The 15716-nt window shown below is 45.2% G+C and overlaps 1 protein-coding gene across 1 annotated transcript in view; it reads left to right on the forward strand.

The window, feature by feature from the left end:
- The window catches only part of GABRP (gamma-aminobutyric acid type A receptor subunit pi), a 172007-nt gene that overhangs the window by 90419 nt on the left and 65872 nt on the right, over positions 1 to 15716 (forward strand). Inside the window, exons 5-7 of the mRNA XM_075343387.1 lie at positions 576 to 793; positions 3291 to 3373; positions 9178 to 9315. Of these exons, the coding sequence (XP_075199502.1) occupies positions 576 to 793; positions 3291 to 3373; positions 9178 to 9315 (439 nt within the window). The remainder of the gene's footprint in view (positions 1 to 575; positions 794 to 3290; positions 3374 to 9177; positions 9316 to 15716) is intronic.

Genomic DNA, 15716 nt, shown 5'->3' on the forward strand with positions numbered 1-15716 from the left:
GGCTAAAATTTCTCCTCGCGGTGGTGACATCCAGCATCAGGTCTTGACACGTGAGGCTTTTTGGATCTTTCATTTAGGAACGAGAATGCCTAATGGTCTCAACTTAAGATGAGATGTTATGTTTCATTATTGATCCTAGTAGATAATGATTACTTGAGAATTTTTATCTTACATTATTTTTAATTGTGTGTACTTTTGTACTTCAAAAGTACAACGTATCCTGCAAAAAAACCTGCCCTTATATGGCTAAATTGATGGAAAAATAAAAAAGTTATGGCTTTTGGAAGAAGGAAGGGGCATAAAAATCCTTCAAGGGTGAAGGGTGCACGTTTTAAATTGTGATGATTTGCTGTGGTTTTCTAACATATGGGTCTCTCAAATACAAGAACTGAATTGTTCTCTAAAAAAATATTTTTGAATTTTTCTTATTTTTTTGTTACTGATTGTATTATTAATGTCCAATAGATCATCATCAATTTCAAAGTTGTAGACACCACTTTTAAAAAAAATGCACTTAAAATATCCTTAATATTTTACATTGTTTTCTTTGATTTGCCATATGTTTGATGCTACAGGATTATACAGCCACAATATTTCTGCGCCAGAGATGGACGGATGAACGTTTAGTATTTGAAGGCAATAAAAGCATTACTTTGGATTCCAGGCTTGTGCAATTGCTTTGGGTTCCAGACACATACATTGTAGATTCCAAGAAATCATTCCTGCATGATGTTACTGTGGACAACCGTCTTGTTCGTCTCTATTACAATGGAACTGTGCTTTATGCCATCAGGTAACCTTGTCATGATAGAATATTTTTTATGCATTGCACAACAGCAATACTATTACAACTGTGAGGCAATATTATCATGTCTTTTAGAGAAAAGAATGTGTTCATACCTGTGTGACAGAAATCTCAGGCTAGGGCCAGATCTTTTTTTTTCATAGTGTAATATTTAATATATAGTCTCCAAGTTTTTATCTTTATATATTGACCGTCTGTTCCAGTTGGAGTAAAAATTAAAATATAACTTTTAATTACTGTATTTTTGGTTTATAAAACGCCCCGCAAATTTAGAGAAAAGACAAGATAAAAAATGGGATTCGCCTTCTAATCCAGTGGTGTCTTACCAGGGGGATGCGGCAGCAGTGGTGGAGCGGGGGTCACAGGAGGCAGGGCTGGTGGTAGAGTAGGGCGATGTGGCAGGTGTCCCAGATTTTCGCTGCGGACGCTGTGAAACTGTCGGTGGTGTAATCTTCAAAGAAAGGGCGGCCGGAGTCAGTGCGTACGCAGATTCAACTCGGCCCAATGACAAGCCGAGATTTCATCTTCCTGATCTCCGCTTTTCCTGCTTGCTCCATCCTTCGTCTGTCCTGCCCAATCTTTCCTCTGTGCTTCCCGAGTTCTTCTGTCCTCCCCGGTGTCTCTCCTGTGCAGTTTTCCCGTATCCGACCTCAGCTCTCTTCTTGACTGTGACTAGTTTTGCTTCCTGTTTCAAGATGTGACATCCCGACATTGACCCATTTCTGTTGGACTACTCTGATGTTTAGTTTGGTGACCTTTGGTGGGCTTCTGTAGTATTACACTCAGGTTAGTTTTCCTGCCTGAGTGTCAGCGCCACCTATTGGTAGCCTGACACTTTCTCTCCTTTTGGTCAACAGCAGACTCCATTCAAATGGACAGATTCCATGTGCAACTACCTGAGAGATTTTCTGTCCCTGAGACCTCATTCAGACACTCTCTGGCCACAGCAACCACCTGCAGCTTCTTCAAAAACTCCCTGTCCCTAAGGGGTGCTTCACACACAGCGAGATCGCTGCTGAGATCGCTGTTGAGTCACGGTTTTTGTGACGCAGCAGTGACCTCATTAGCGATCTCGCTGTGTGTGACACTGAGCAGCGATCTGGCCCCTGCTGTGAGATCGCTGCTCATTACACACAGCCCTGGTTCGTTTTTTTATTGTTGCTCTCCCGCTGATAAGCGCACACATCGCTGTGTGTGACAGCGAGAGAGCAACAATCCTGAATGTGCAGGGAGCAGGAGCCGGTGTCTGACAGCCTGCGGTAAGCTGTAACCAAGGTAAACATCGAGTAACCAAGGTGGTTACCCGATATTTACCTTCGTTACCAGCCTCCGCCACTCTCACGCTGCCAGCGCCGGCTCCCAGCTCTCTGCACATGTGGCTGCAGTACACATCGGGTAATTAACCCGATGTGTACTGTAGCTAGGAGTGCAGGGAGCCAGCGCTAAGCAGTGTGCGCGGCTCCCTGCTCTCTGCACATGTAGCTGCAGTACACATCGGGTAATTAACCCGATGTGTACTGTAGCTAGGAGTGCAGGGAGCCAGCGCTAAGCAGTGTGCGTGGCTCCCTGCTCTCTGCACATGTAGCTGCAGTACACATCGGGTAATTAACCCGATGTGTACTGTAGCTAGGAGAGAAGGGAGCCAGCGCTCAGTGTGCGCGGCTCCATGCTCTCTGCACATGTTGCAGCACAGCGACGCGTGTCGTTATGATCGCTGCTTTGGCTGCTGTGTTTGACAGCTAAGCAGCGATCATAACAGCGACTTAGAAGGTCGCTGTTACGTCACAGAAAATGGTGACGTAACAGCGACGTCATTGTCGCTGTCGCTTAGTGTGAACCCAGCTTAAGCCTTCACTCTCACACTTTTTGTCCCGGCTGCCACATGCAGCTCCCTCAGAGAAAGAGTGATCCCTCTTCCTGAGCACATCCCAGAGTGAATATATGTCTGGCTCTATACAAAACATTTCAGGTGCATTTGCAATCAACACATGTAGGACACAGATTTAATCCTCACCTCCGTTATGCTATAAAACAGCAGAGAGGTTTTAACTCTTACCATACTGGCTTCACTACATAACAGCAGAGTTAGCATTTAACCCTTACCACACTGCTTTGCTACATGCGATACAGAATTTGATGGGCGAACTTGACCATGCCCTGCTCACCCATGTCTCATCCATATTGCTGTAGCTGGATGGGGCTGGCCTGTAATCAACAAAAGTTTCTTTATCAGCAAGAATGTTGTGACCTTTTAATGTGTTAATGCCAAATCTCTGGTGTAAGCTTCTCCCCCTTTAAGTTTGACTGTACCATATGTGCATTTGGGTTCAAGTTGCAATTATACGGTTTGAATTTATTTGCTTTATGATTGTCTCCTTGAACAGACATGTACATTTTACGGGACATGAGAAATTTTTCCACCTAACCTGTTTGTTACTGATAATATTGTGCTGTATATACATTAATATGTGTTGTTTCCTTTTAGAATTACAACAACAGTGGCTTGCAATATGGACCTTACGAAGTATCCCATGGACAAGCAGACATGCAAACTGCAGCTAGAGAGCTGTAAGTATGACATAATATCTAATAGGCGTGTTGGGTTTTGCTATCTATTCCCATCCCTGTCTGCTACCAAGGCCAGGCAGAACCCCTTTCTGTCTGTTTTTGTAGGATTCATCACTCCTGTCCCAGCCCTCCCTGGGAGTATTAGACCGAGGTTGATCAGAAGTCAGGGCTATGCTGGTGGTCCAGACCTTTTCACCATCTGAAGTACCTCTGGAATAAGGGAAAGCTTAGGGTTCCTAGCCTGAGGGCCAGTCTAGGCACCCCCATCCCAAGTTACCGTGTCAAACTTCTGATACCTGAGCCTGATGGTCCATGCCAGAAGTCCTGCACCTGCCTGTACTCATTCTGCATGTTCCATTCCAGACTGTGTTTTTGTTCTGCCCTGTTTGTCCTACCACCCCTATTTGTCTTTCCTGTCCTGTCCATCACCTGATCCCAGTCCTGCTGTTTCCCTGCCCCACTAAGCTGCCAAAGTCCCGATTACTGCCCTGGGAGTGGCACCTGACATTCTGCTTCACGATGGGGGCTTAGTCAAGCCCATCTCACTAAAAGGTAAGCCTCGGTTCCCTCTACTCCCACTTGCCGCTTTTCCCAGCAGTGAGCATTATACTAAGGTTACAGCCGGGAAACCTTAAGGGAACCTTTAAGGGAGCCTTTAAGTTTCTTGGAGTTACCAGTTGTTGGAAAACCTGGAGGCTTTACCAGTTCATAGCCTCCAGTTGTGAAAGTTATTGGATTGAACGTTGCCGCGAGATCCGATGGCAGTAACTCACAGCCACCAGGTCTCCTGGCAGCTGTGAGTCCCGAAAACATTAAATGTGCTTTTAAAAGAGCCTTTAAGAGAGCCTTTAATATTCCTTGAGCTTCCAGCTACTGGGCCATCTGGAGGGAGACATTTTTACAGCAAGTCTGCATATCTTGGCAAAGTTTTCTTGCAGGGATCTGCAGATTTCTTGCTGAAATTTGTACTGCAAATTCCTGCACCAAATCTGCATCTTCTGTCAAAAAATGCAATGCGATAATGATGATGTATTGATGTGGTTTTTTCCTAGAAGATGCAGATTTGGTGCAGGAATTTGGTGTATAAATTTCATCACCAAATCTGTATCTCTTGGCCAAAAGAACGCATTTTTCTGCCAGGAGATGAGCCACATTCTGACAGACCAGCAGCATCTTCAAAGGGATAGTGGTACCAGAGTGCGGATTGCAGCTGTGCTACGCACTCCGGTAGTGACTTTCACTTTCAGTGTATGTGCACATGTTCAGGACACGCTGCGTCCTGGACACAGCATGTCCTTTCCTGTACATATTACCTAATCTATGTTCATTAGGAGTTTTTTTCTTCTTTACTTCTCATTTAAAAAATTATTTCTGCATATTGATGAGCAAGGGAATTTTTTCCTTAATAAAAATGTTTCTTCATAAAAAATGTTTTCTCTCCTGTCTACTAATAAGACAGACCTTTGTAAGCCATAATTTACAGTATAAGTGAAATCATATTTTGTCCTTGTTGTCGATAGATCCCTACTACTGTGATAAAGGCCCATGTTTGGGCTGAAACGTTGGTAAAAACTGGACTTTTTTCATTTTTTTCACCACAATAAAGAAAAATCAACAGACTATTTGTTATCTCCAGTATCTGTTTCCTGTATGAGTGCCGAAGTTATTGATTTTGCTCATTCTACTATTTGCCTCACAGCACCAATTATTTTCACAATATTGCCAGGTTTAATCTCTTTTATTGTACTTTGAAAGTGACTGCCGGAGTGTAACATAGCCAGGGCCGCTATACGCGGGCGAGTGATGCAGTCCTGCACCAGCCCTGGCACGCTACAGACAGGTGGGAAAAAGCGGATAGTGGAGTGGGTGTTGAGATGTTACCTGGTAGCAGTGGGACGTCCAGGTCTTTAGTTGACTGTTCTGGATCTTGTTCACACTGTGCAATGTTATATTCAGAGTTACTACAGATGAGTCAATAACGGTTACAAACTTTAAATACTTTACTGAACACTTGTTTTAAACATTGTTGCATTTGGCTAATAGCAACCTTATCATTACTAGGCATATAAATATACAAACATGGAGGTCTTCAGGTGGTTGTAGGTCACAGTTCACCTTCATACATTCCTCCCCTCTTTAACCATGGCTGTCTTCGGCTATGTGGAAATCTGCAATACAATAAAATCATGCAATAAAACTGACACAAATCTCTATCAACTGTCTATCAACTCTTTTCTTCTGTTGGGTCTCGATATTTTCTTTCTTCAGACTGGAATGACCTAAATCTTTGGAACAAACAAAGTCTGTGTTCTATAAAACAGGCCCATGGGCCAAAAGTTACCCTTCCAGTCCAAGGTCACAGTCTTGCACCAGTGACTATGTAAGGGGAATACATGGAATAGCAGAAACTGCTGTGTGAATACTAACTTGAAAAATCCAATAGCTATATGTAAGAGTGAAAATGTGAAAAATGGAATCTGCATTACTGCCATGAACATATGAATAAAGAGAAATTTAGCTACTGAATTGATCAATGCAATAGAGCCCCAACACTACGCCAAAGTATTTCTCTACGTTGGGGTCCCTAGCTTGTGTGTGTCCTCTCATGCAGTTAAAAAACTTACCGTGTATGGGAAGCTGAGACCCAGGCTATTATGCGTATGATATGGATTGGGAATAGGTGTGGTTGGGGAGGGTTCACAAACGAAAAAACTACTAACAATAAGGAATAACGTTTGGAACACCATTCTAAGTCTGAACTGGGTGCAAAAACCTAAAAAAACATCACTATGGGGAGATAAGGTATGCACACCAGTGACTATGTAAGGGGAATACATGAAATAGCAGAAACTGCTGTGTGAATACTGACTTGAAAAATCCAATAGCTATATGTAAGAGTGAAAATGTGAAAAATGGAATCTGCATTACTGCCATGAACATATGAATCAAGAGAAATTTAGCTACTGAATTGATTTATTTGTTAGTAGTTTTTCATTTGTGAACCCTCCCCAACCACACCTATTGCCAATCCATTTCATACGCATAAATAGCCTGGGTCTCCGCTTCCCATACACGGTAAGTTTTTTAACTGCATGAGAGGACACACACAAGCTAGGGACCCCAATGTAGAGAAATACTTTGGCGTAGTGTTGGGGCTCTATTGCATTGATCAATTCAGTAGCTAAATTTCTCTTGATTCATATGTTCATGGCAGTAATGCAGATTCCATTTTTCACATTTTCACTCTTACATATAGCTATTGGATTTTTCAAGTCAGTATTCACACAGCAGTTTCTGCTATTCCATGTATTCCCCTTACATAGTCACTGGTGTGCATACCTTATCTCCCCATAGTGATGTTTTTTTAGGTTTTTGCACCCAGTTCAGACTTAGAATGGTTTCCAAACGTTATTCCTTATTGACAGTCTTGCACCAGACACCGTAACGAAAACCACCATGTGGTTTTGTCCATGTCTTGCCGTAATGGTGGTGGTACAGTCCTTAAAACTATTCATCCATGAACAATTAAACACTTCCCAACCCGGTCAGTACATTGGGTCATCCATCCAACCCTCTCTCCAGTCACAAATCATGGGACTGTGCACAGTATCTCAAGTGTTGGTTAGGGCAAAATCCATAGGGGCAGAGTGTAAATGGGCAAAGTCCATGGAGGCAAACTTCAAACAGCAGTTTAGAGCACAGTTCCTGAGAACTGCAAGAGGTAAGTCCTTGTCTGAGGGGCTATCCTCCTACAGCCCAGAGAGCTCAAAGTCTTCCAAATCCAGCAGAGTGGAGCACACCAAAAAAAAACCCCAAAAACAGGCCTTTCCGGCCACAAGGTCAAGATCTCCTGCCTTTTAAAATTTTGACCTCAGGGCCTCTTCCAGCCAACATTGCATCCTGCCCAACCAAAGATCCTGATCGCTGTCCAACTGTCCCTGGTTACCTAGCCCCATTTTTAACTTGGCTATTGACCAACAGTGGAACAGACAGGGGTCATCAGTATGGTTAGGCAGCTTTCTTTTTCCAGGCCTCCAGGACCTAGGGGATGGGGCCAGATCCATTTCCCCAGCTGGTTAGGGTATTCATTCCGGCCATAGTCCTCTCGGATATTCAAGGTTTTTGGAAAATGATTAAGACTCATATTTAAAGGTCATTCGTCTTCAAGTAGCCCTAGATTCCAAATTTTATCTACTCAATATTGCGCCATTTCAGATTAGTCATAAATCCCAACAGCTTTGTGGTGTCTTACCGGAGAGGGGGTGGAAGCGGTGGTGAAGTGGGATACGGGAGGCAGAGTCGGTGGTGGAGTAAGGCAATACTAGGGTAGGACAGTGGGTGTCCCAGATGCTCGCTGCGGGCTTCAAAGAAATGGCACCTGGAATCAGCAGGTGCGCAGATTGAGCCAATGACAAGCTGAGATCTCATTTGCATACACGCCACCTCCGGGTGCCATTTTCCTTACGTCCGCTGCTGGGAGATCAATGAGGCGGCATGTGCGCAGATGAGATACTGAGCCAAGAACTCCATCTGCACACGTGCTGAGTCCAGGCACCAGTATTAGACGCTCACACCGCCGACATTTTCAGAATGGCGGCCCCTGCCTCATCGCCCGCAGTGAGCACAGTCTGCAGCACAGCGCTCTACCCGCAGTAAGTCCACAGCACATGCACCGCCCTCAGTAAGCCCACAGCACAGCCCACTGCCCACAGTAAGCCTGCAGCATCTCCCTTGCCTCGTGTGACCCCGCTCCACCACCCCCCAGGTAAGCTACATTCGGATTATAAAATGCACCCTTATTTCCCTCCAAAATGTTTGGGAGAAAAAATGCGTCTTATAATCCGAAAAATAAGGTATGTAGTTTACACTGGCTTAAAAACATAATTTTAAGGCCCCATCACACGCTACGATATATCTAACGATATGCCGTCGGGGTCACGGAATTTGTGACGCACATCCGGCATTGTTAGAGATGTCGTAGCTTGTGACAGCTCCGAACGACTGTTAACAAGCAAAAATACTCACCTTATCGTTGCTTGTTGACACGTAGTTCATTTTCATAATGTCTTTCCTCTTTCTGCGCACCGGTTGTTCGTCGTTCCCGAGGCAGCACATATCGCTATGTGTGACACCCCGGGAATGACGAACAACATCTTACCTGCGTCCCGCTGGCAATGAGGAAGGAAGGAGGTGGGCGGGATGTTGCGGCCGCTCATCTCCGCCCCTCCGCTTCTATTGGGCGGCCACTGTGTGACGTCGCTGTGACACCGAACGTAACCTCCCTCTTCAGGAAGAGGATGTTCGCCGCGCACAGTGACGTCGTTATTGAGGTAAGTACGTGTGACGGGGGTTAATGACATTGTGCGCCACGGGCAATGAATTGCCCGTGACGCACAACCGACAGGTGTAGGTGCGATCGCTAATGCGATCGCATGATATATCGGAGCGTGTGACGGGGCCTTAAGTCCTTCCTCTCTTCTGTGTCCATGTACTGTCCTGTCATTATTCTTGTCTGCATATAATTTTAAGATGTAGACTTTTCGGTGTTGAGTTAATCCATTTTAGTTGATAGATTGCCAAGTTAAACTATATACTATACTATTGAAAGCTACTTCCTAGAGTTCTGTGTTGTCATTTGTAACATTGTGAAAACTTTTTGAAAATTCAATAAAAAATTGGTTAAAAAAAAAAAAGCATTTGTCCAAAAAAAAAACTTAAAAATGTGCATAGTGATGAAAGTGAGTAAATGGCCCAGTCTTGAACTGGTTAAATATTTTTTCTAAATCTGTTTATTTTTTCCCTAGGGGGATATAACGTTAAAGACCTTAGATATAAATGGTTGAGAGGAAATAACTCAGTTTATGGAATGAACACTTTGCAACTTGCACAATATACTCTTGAAAAATATTATACTGAAGTCTCCACTGGAAAGGATGAAACTGGTAAAACCTTTTACTTTGCAAATTGAATAATTGTACACAGAATATTATCCTATCACTTATTCTTAGTTGACTGCAGTGATTGGGGCCAATTCATTAAGACTGTCTTAATGAAGGGCTCACTTGAGTACAAAGCGCCAAAGTCATGAATTCATAAATTCACTTCACATGAATTTGGCATATCGTCTATGTGGTGTGTGCCTCACCAGAAATGCTACTCCAGTTAGAGACTGTAGTACTAGTTCTGGCATTGTTGAATTTGACAGCAAATTAGGCAGAGCTGCTTCAAACTGGCAAAATGCAAGTTGCAAAATGTTTACGCAGCTCAGCATTGCGCAATGATTTGTGACTTTTCAAAATATCTTATAGTAGTTTTGTGGCATGGAAAGCTTTAATAAATTGGCCCCATTATCTCGATTTCTACCTCAACGGGTAAAAGAAATACCATTAGGCTAGGGTCACACATCCAAAAATTTGGTTCAATTGTCATCCAACAAAACATCACATCTCACTTGGATGACTATTATTCTGATGGACCGTGCACATGTCCTAATTTTTTACTCTAACCAACTTTTTACCATTAAAAGAAAAATCACAGCTTGCACGATTTGCATCCGTAAATTGAATTGCACTTGGCCATACAAGTCCATGGGTCCGTGAAAAGTGTTTGACAGCACTCGGATTGGACCGCACTCAGATTTTGGGAGACAAACAGGATGGAGACTGGACCAAATTAATCCACAAGGGTGATGAAGGTCTGGCACCAATTCCAAACCCAAAACTACCTTCACTTAATAGTCTCCAAACAAGCACAGACAGAGCTGAGGTGATACCAGCATTCAGATACAGGAAGGTGCTCCACCTGGAAATCAGCACAACAGTCCAAATCCACAGAGGGAGAAAGAAATGCTGGCACTCATCCTTAGTAGAAATCTTTTTATTTCATCAAAAAATTAAAAACACATACAGGAGGAGGATGCGGGACCCGAGAAAGGACCTAGGCGCATGAAACGTTTGCCGTCGTTTTGGCATCCCCCTCCTTTATGTGTTTTTAATTTTTTGATGAAATAAAAAGAACATTTCTATTAAAGGTGAGTGTCACCATTTCTTTTCTCCCTCTGTGGATCTGGACCAAATTAGTGTTTATACCTACAGTATACCAGAGAAGGGAGATGCTACTGACAATGCAAACTATTGTGCTCATATCTCATGCTAGCAACATGCTACTGAATATAATACAATAATGGTTAAAACTAGTGTTGAGCCACCCCTAGTGTTCGAGTTCGGTTCGTCGAACAGCGGGTCAGTTCGGCGAATATTCGACGAACACCTTTGAACCCCATTGAAAACAATGACAGGCAAACACGAACACATACAAACACATAGAAAACACCTTCTAAGGTGTCCAAAAGGTGACAAACAACTTACAAGACACCACAAACACATGGAAAAGTGACAAGGACATATAGTCACGCGAAAACAAAAGAGCTGGACGAGTAAAAGGAGGAGGAGACATAGATGTAGGCATGTCATGCCCTTCTAAAATCATGTAAAACACAGCAAGGGGAGTCCAACCAGAGTCTCCCTTTTTTCTAAAAATTGGGCCACAGACACCACTTAAGTGGCATCAGTTGTCCCCCCCCAGTTGCAAACTTGACAGGTTGATTTGCATGAAGCACAATCCAAATCCACAAGCCTTTACTCTCCCCAGGATGACACAGGGGTAGAAAAGTCTTTGCTGATCAATGACTTGTTCATCTTGGAACATTTTTAAAAAAAACAAAAGGGGACTCCAACCAGAGTCTCCCTTTAGTCCAAAAGTTGGGCCACAGACACCACTTAAGTGGCATCAGTTGTCCCCCAGTTGCAAACTTGACATGTTGATTTGCATGAAGCACAATCTAAATCCACAAGCATTTACTCTCCCCAGGATGACACAGGGGTAGAAAAGTCCTTGCTGATCAATTACTTGTTCATCTTGGAACATTTTAAAAAAAAAAACCAAAAGGGAACTCCAACCAGAGTCTCCCTTTTTCCAAAAATTGGGCCACAGACACCACTTAAGTGGCATCAGTTGTCCCCCAGTTGCAAACTTGACATGTTGATTTGCATGAAGCACAATCCAAATCCACAAGCATTTACTCTCCCCAGGATGACACAGGGGTAGAAAAGTCCTCGCGGATACATGACTTGTTCATCTTTATGAACATTAGTCTGTCCACATTGTCACTGGACAGACGTGTGCGCTTATCTGTCAGCACACACCCAGCAGCACTGAAGACACTTTCCGAGAGAACGCTAGCTGCGGGACACGGCAAGATCTCCAAGGCGTAAGTGGTGAGCTCAGGCCATTTTTCCAGATTGGAAACCCAAAATGAGCAAGGCTCCATTTGCAGAGTCATGGCATCTATATTCACTTGGAGATACTCCTGTATCATCCTCTCCAGGCGTTGACTATGTGTCAGACTTCTTGTCTCTTGTGACCTTGCAACGTATGGTCTAAAAAATTCATGAAACGATTACATAAAATTGCTGTTACCACCAGATACGGTGTTGCTGGTACGGTTTGACTGATGATGACTCGACATTCCCATGGTTGGCAAGTTAAAACTGTGAGATTCACTCTGTGCACCACTGGTGTTTAGTGGAAAAGCCGAGCTAAGATTGGATAACAGCTTCTGCTGATACTGCTGCATACATGCGTCCCTTTCTATAGCTGGAATTATTTTGCCAAATTTTGACTTGTACCGGGGATCTAATAGTGTGAGAACCCAGTAGTCAGCATTACTTCTAATTCTGACAATCCGAGGGTCATGTTGCAGCAATAAGGCGCTCATGTGTCTTGGACATCCAGGAGGACCAAGTCCTTGCTGTGTTTGTGTCGGCGAGGTGATAACCATGCTTCCTTCCTCTGACCTCTCCCCCCAACCTCAAACAACCGAAATGTGATCAAGGTCTCCCTCATCTGCTGAGTCTTCCATGCCCATCGCCAGTTCGTCCTCCATTTCTTCCTGGGCTCCTGCACCTTCCTCAACAGTTTGGCTGCTACCATGCGCCCTTTTTAATCCCTCTCCCCCACCGTCCCATGCCTGCCGCCTTGGTGATGCTGAACGTCTGGACCTTGTAGATCTTGGTATCCCTTCCACATATGAATCCTCCTGTACTTCCTCCCCTTCCTCTTGTCCCACCACCTGACTCCAAATACTGTTTAGAGTGTGCTCCAGCATGTAAATGACTGGAATTGTCATGCTGATAATGGCATTGTCAGCGCTAAATATCTTTGTCGCCATGTCGAAACTCTGCAGAAGGGTGATAGGTCCTTGATCTGAGACCACTCCATCAGCGTGATCTGCCCCACCTCTGCATCTCGTTGGCCCAGGCTGTACATCATAACGTATTGAACCAGGGCATTTCAGGCGGTGAACCGGCAGGCCAAAAGACTTCTTGAGCGATGCAAGTCGGTCAGCTGCGCCGTGTGAACGGCGGAAGTGAGCACATAGTGACCGTGCCCTGTGCAGAAGCCCATCTAGGCCGGGATAGTGGGTTAAAAATTGCTGGACAACAAGGTTCAACACATGAGCCATACATGGCACGTGTGTCACCTTGCCCCGGCGAAGGGCCGCACCCAGGTTTGCAGCATTGTCGCACATGGCCTTCCCTGGCTGCAGGTTGAGTGGAGACAATCATTTACGAAACTCGGTTTCCAGAGCTGACCACAACTAGTCAGCTGTGTGACTCTTATTTCCCAGACATTTAAACGTAAAGACCGACCGATGCCGTTGAGCTCTGCTGTCAGCATAGTAAGGAGGTGTGTGGGATTCCTTGTGCGCAGTTACAACACAGGTGGTCTGACCAGACAGGCTTTGGGCAGAAGTGGAGGACCCAGACGAGGTTGAGGAGGTAGAAGCAGTGGAGGAACTTCTACATACAGTGGATTGACGCACAACTCGTGGGGACAGCAAGACTTATACAGCAGACCCTTCTCCATCTCTTACCATAGTTACCCAGTGCCCAGTCAGCGACATGTAACACCCCTGTCCATGCTTACTGGTCTAAGTATCGGTGGTGAAATGCACCCTGTCACACACAGAGTTTCTCAAGGAAGCAATGATGTTGTGTGCAACCTGCTGGTGTAGCGTAGGCACACCTTTCTTGGAGAAGTAGTGGCGACTGGGCATCTGGTACTGGGGCACTGCGACGGACATAAGGTCTGAAAAATCCTGTGTGTCCACCAGGTGGAAAGGCAGCATTTCTGTAGCCAACAGCTTGCAGAGGGTGAAAGTCAACCTCTTAGCTTTGTCATGGCTAGGAGGAAATGGTCTTTTACTTGTCCACAACTGAGGGACCGAGGGCTGGCTGCTGTGCTGAGACGGCGTTGAGTAGGGCGTCCCTGGAAAATTGCTGGTCTGTGAGGAAAGTGCAGGCGTAGACATAATGTTGCTTTCATCCAAAGTTGGTGCTCTCGATGTCTGAGAGAGCTCAACACCAGCAGCTGTTTCCACTTTCAAAACAACTGACGACCTGCCAATCACACTGCATGTTGCGGTTAAAGAGGTGGAAGGTCTGCTTCGCAAACCATGTGTGACTGCTGTCCCCACAGTCATAGAGGATGAAGAGCGCACTGATGCACTTGAAGGGGCAGATGGTGGTTGGCCCGCACCGCTAGGCCACAATGTAGCACAGTGAGCTTCCCACTGGGACTTATGCTTCATATCCATGTGACGGTTCATGGACGAAGTAGTCAAACTAGTGAGGTTTTGGCCTCTACTTAGAGATTAGCGACAAATCTTACAGATGACTAGAGTTGAGCGCGGTTCTAGGTTCGAGGTTCTCCAGTTCTAGGCTCGAGTGATTTTGGGGGCTGTTCGAGATCGAACTAGAACTCGAGCTTTTTGCAAAAGCTCGATAGTTCTAGATACGTTCGAGAACGGTTCTAGCAGCAAAAAGCAGGGCTTTTTACAGCTACAGTGTGCAGGAGCCATCGCTGGCAGCTTGCCAGAAGCTGGTAACCAAGATAAACATCGCGTATCCAACCAAAGCGCTTTGGTTAGTAACCCGATGTTTATCCTAGTTACGTGCAGGAAGCCCACACTTCCCCGCTCAGCTCGCTCCACCCCCTCCTGCCCGCGGCATGTATTGTACACACGTACACACACACACACACATACTCTCACACACACACACACACACACATGGTCCCGCTCGGCTTACCTGCGGTGATGAAGTCCCGCCATCCCGACCTCAGCGCTGTCACTGTCCTCCATGGCCGCCGCTTGTCACATCACCTCTCGCTTCCGACCGGAGACTGACTAGCGGTGACGTCACGGGCCTCTCGCGATACTTGGTGTGAAGGCGCCGGTCATTGAACTCAGTGACAGGGGCTGTCAGTGTGCTGGAGATCAGCGCAGGTAATGTCCCTTCGCTGACAGCAGCACTTGTCATGCCCTGCAGTGACCTGGGCTGACCCATTGATGTTAGCTCAGGTCACTGCACTGCTCTCCCAGCCAATGGGGAACATCCTGCTCTTCATTGACTGGGACAGTGTGGATCGTCATGGCAACCCCTTGGATTACACCAGACCTGGATTTGTTTTTCATTCTAATAAATTGGTTAAAGAGGGAATGTATTGGGGAGTGTTTTTTCAAATAAAAATGTGGTTGTCGTCTATTTTTTTTTTATTACTGACTGGGTTGGTGATGTCGGGTATCTGATAGACGCCTGACCTCACCAACCCCAGGGCTTGATGCCAGGTGACATTACACATCTGGTATTAACCCCATATATTACCCCGTTTGCCACCGCACCAGGGCGCGGGATGAGCTGGGGCGAAGCACCAGGATTGGCGCATCTAATGGATGCGCCACTTTTGGGGCGGCTGCGGCCTGCTATTTTTAGGCTTGGGAGAGTCCAATAACCATGGACCTCCCTAGTCTGAGAATATCAGGCCCCAGCTGTCTGCTTTACCTTGGCTGGTGATCCAATTTTGGGGGACCCCTACGTGTTTTTTTTTTAATTATTTATCTAATTTAAAATAACAGCGTGGGGTGCCCTCAGTTTTGGATTACCAGCCAAGGTGAGGTTGCCAGCTGTGATCTGCAGGCTGCAGCCGTCTGCTTTACCCTAGCTGGCTACAAAACTAGGGGGAACCCTACGTCATTTTTTTATTCATTTTTTTGGCTAAATACAAAGCTAAGCACCCCTTAGTGCCACATGAAAGGCACCAAAGGGTGCTCCACTTTTTCTCCATTTTTTTCTCCATTTTTTTCTCCACTTTTTCTCCATTTTTTTCTCCATTTTTTCTCCACTTTTTCTCCACTTTTTCTCCACTTTTTCTCCACTTTTTCTCCACTTATTCTCCACTTTTTCTCCACTTTTTCTCCATTTTTTCTCCACTTTTTCTCCAT

This window comes from Anomaloglossus baeobatrachus, chromosome 4 (assembly GCF_048569485.1).
Source record: "Anomaloglossus baeobatrachus isolate aAnoBae1 chromosome 4, aAnoBae1.hap1, whole genome shotgun sequence".
NCBI classification, from domain to species: Eukaryota; Metazoa; Chordata; class Amphibia; order Anura; family Aromobatidae; genus Anomaloglossus; species Anomaloglossus baeobatrachus.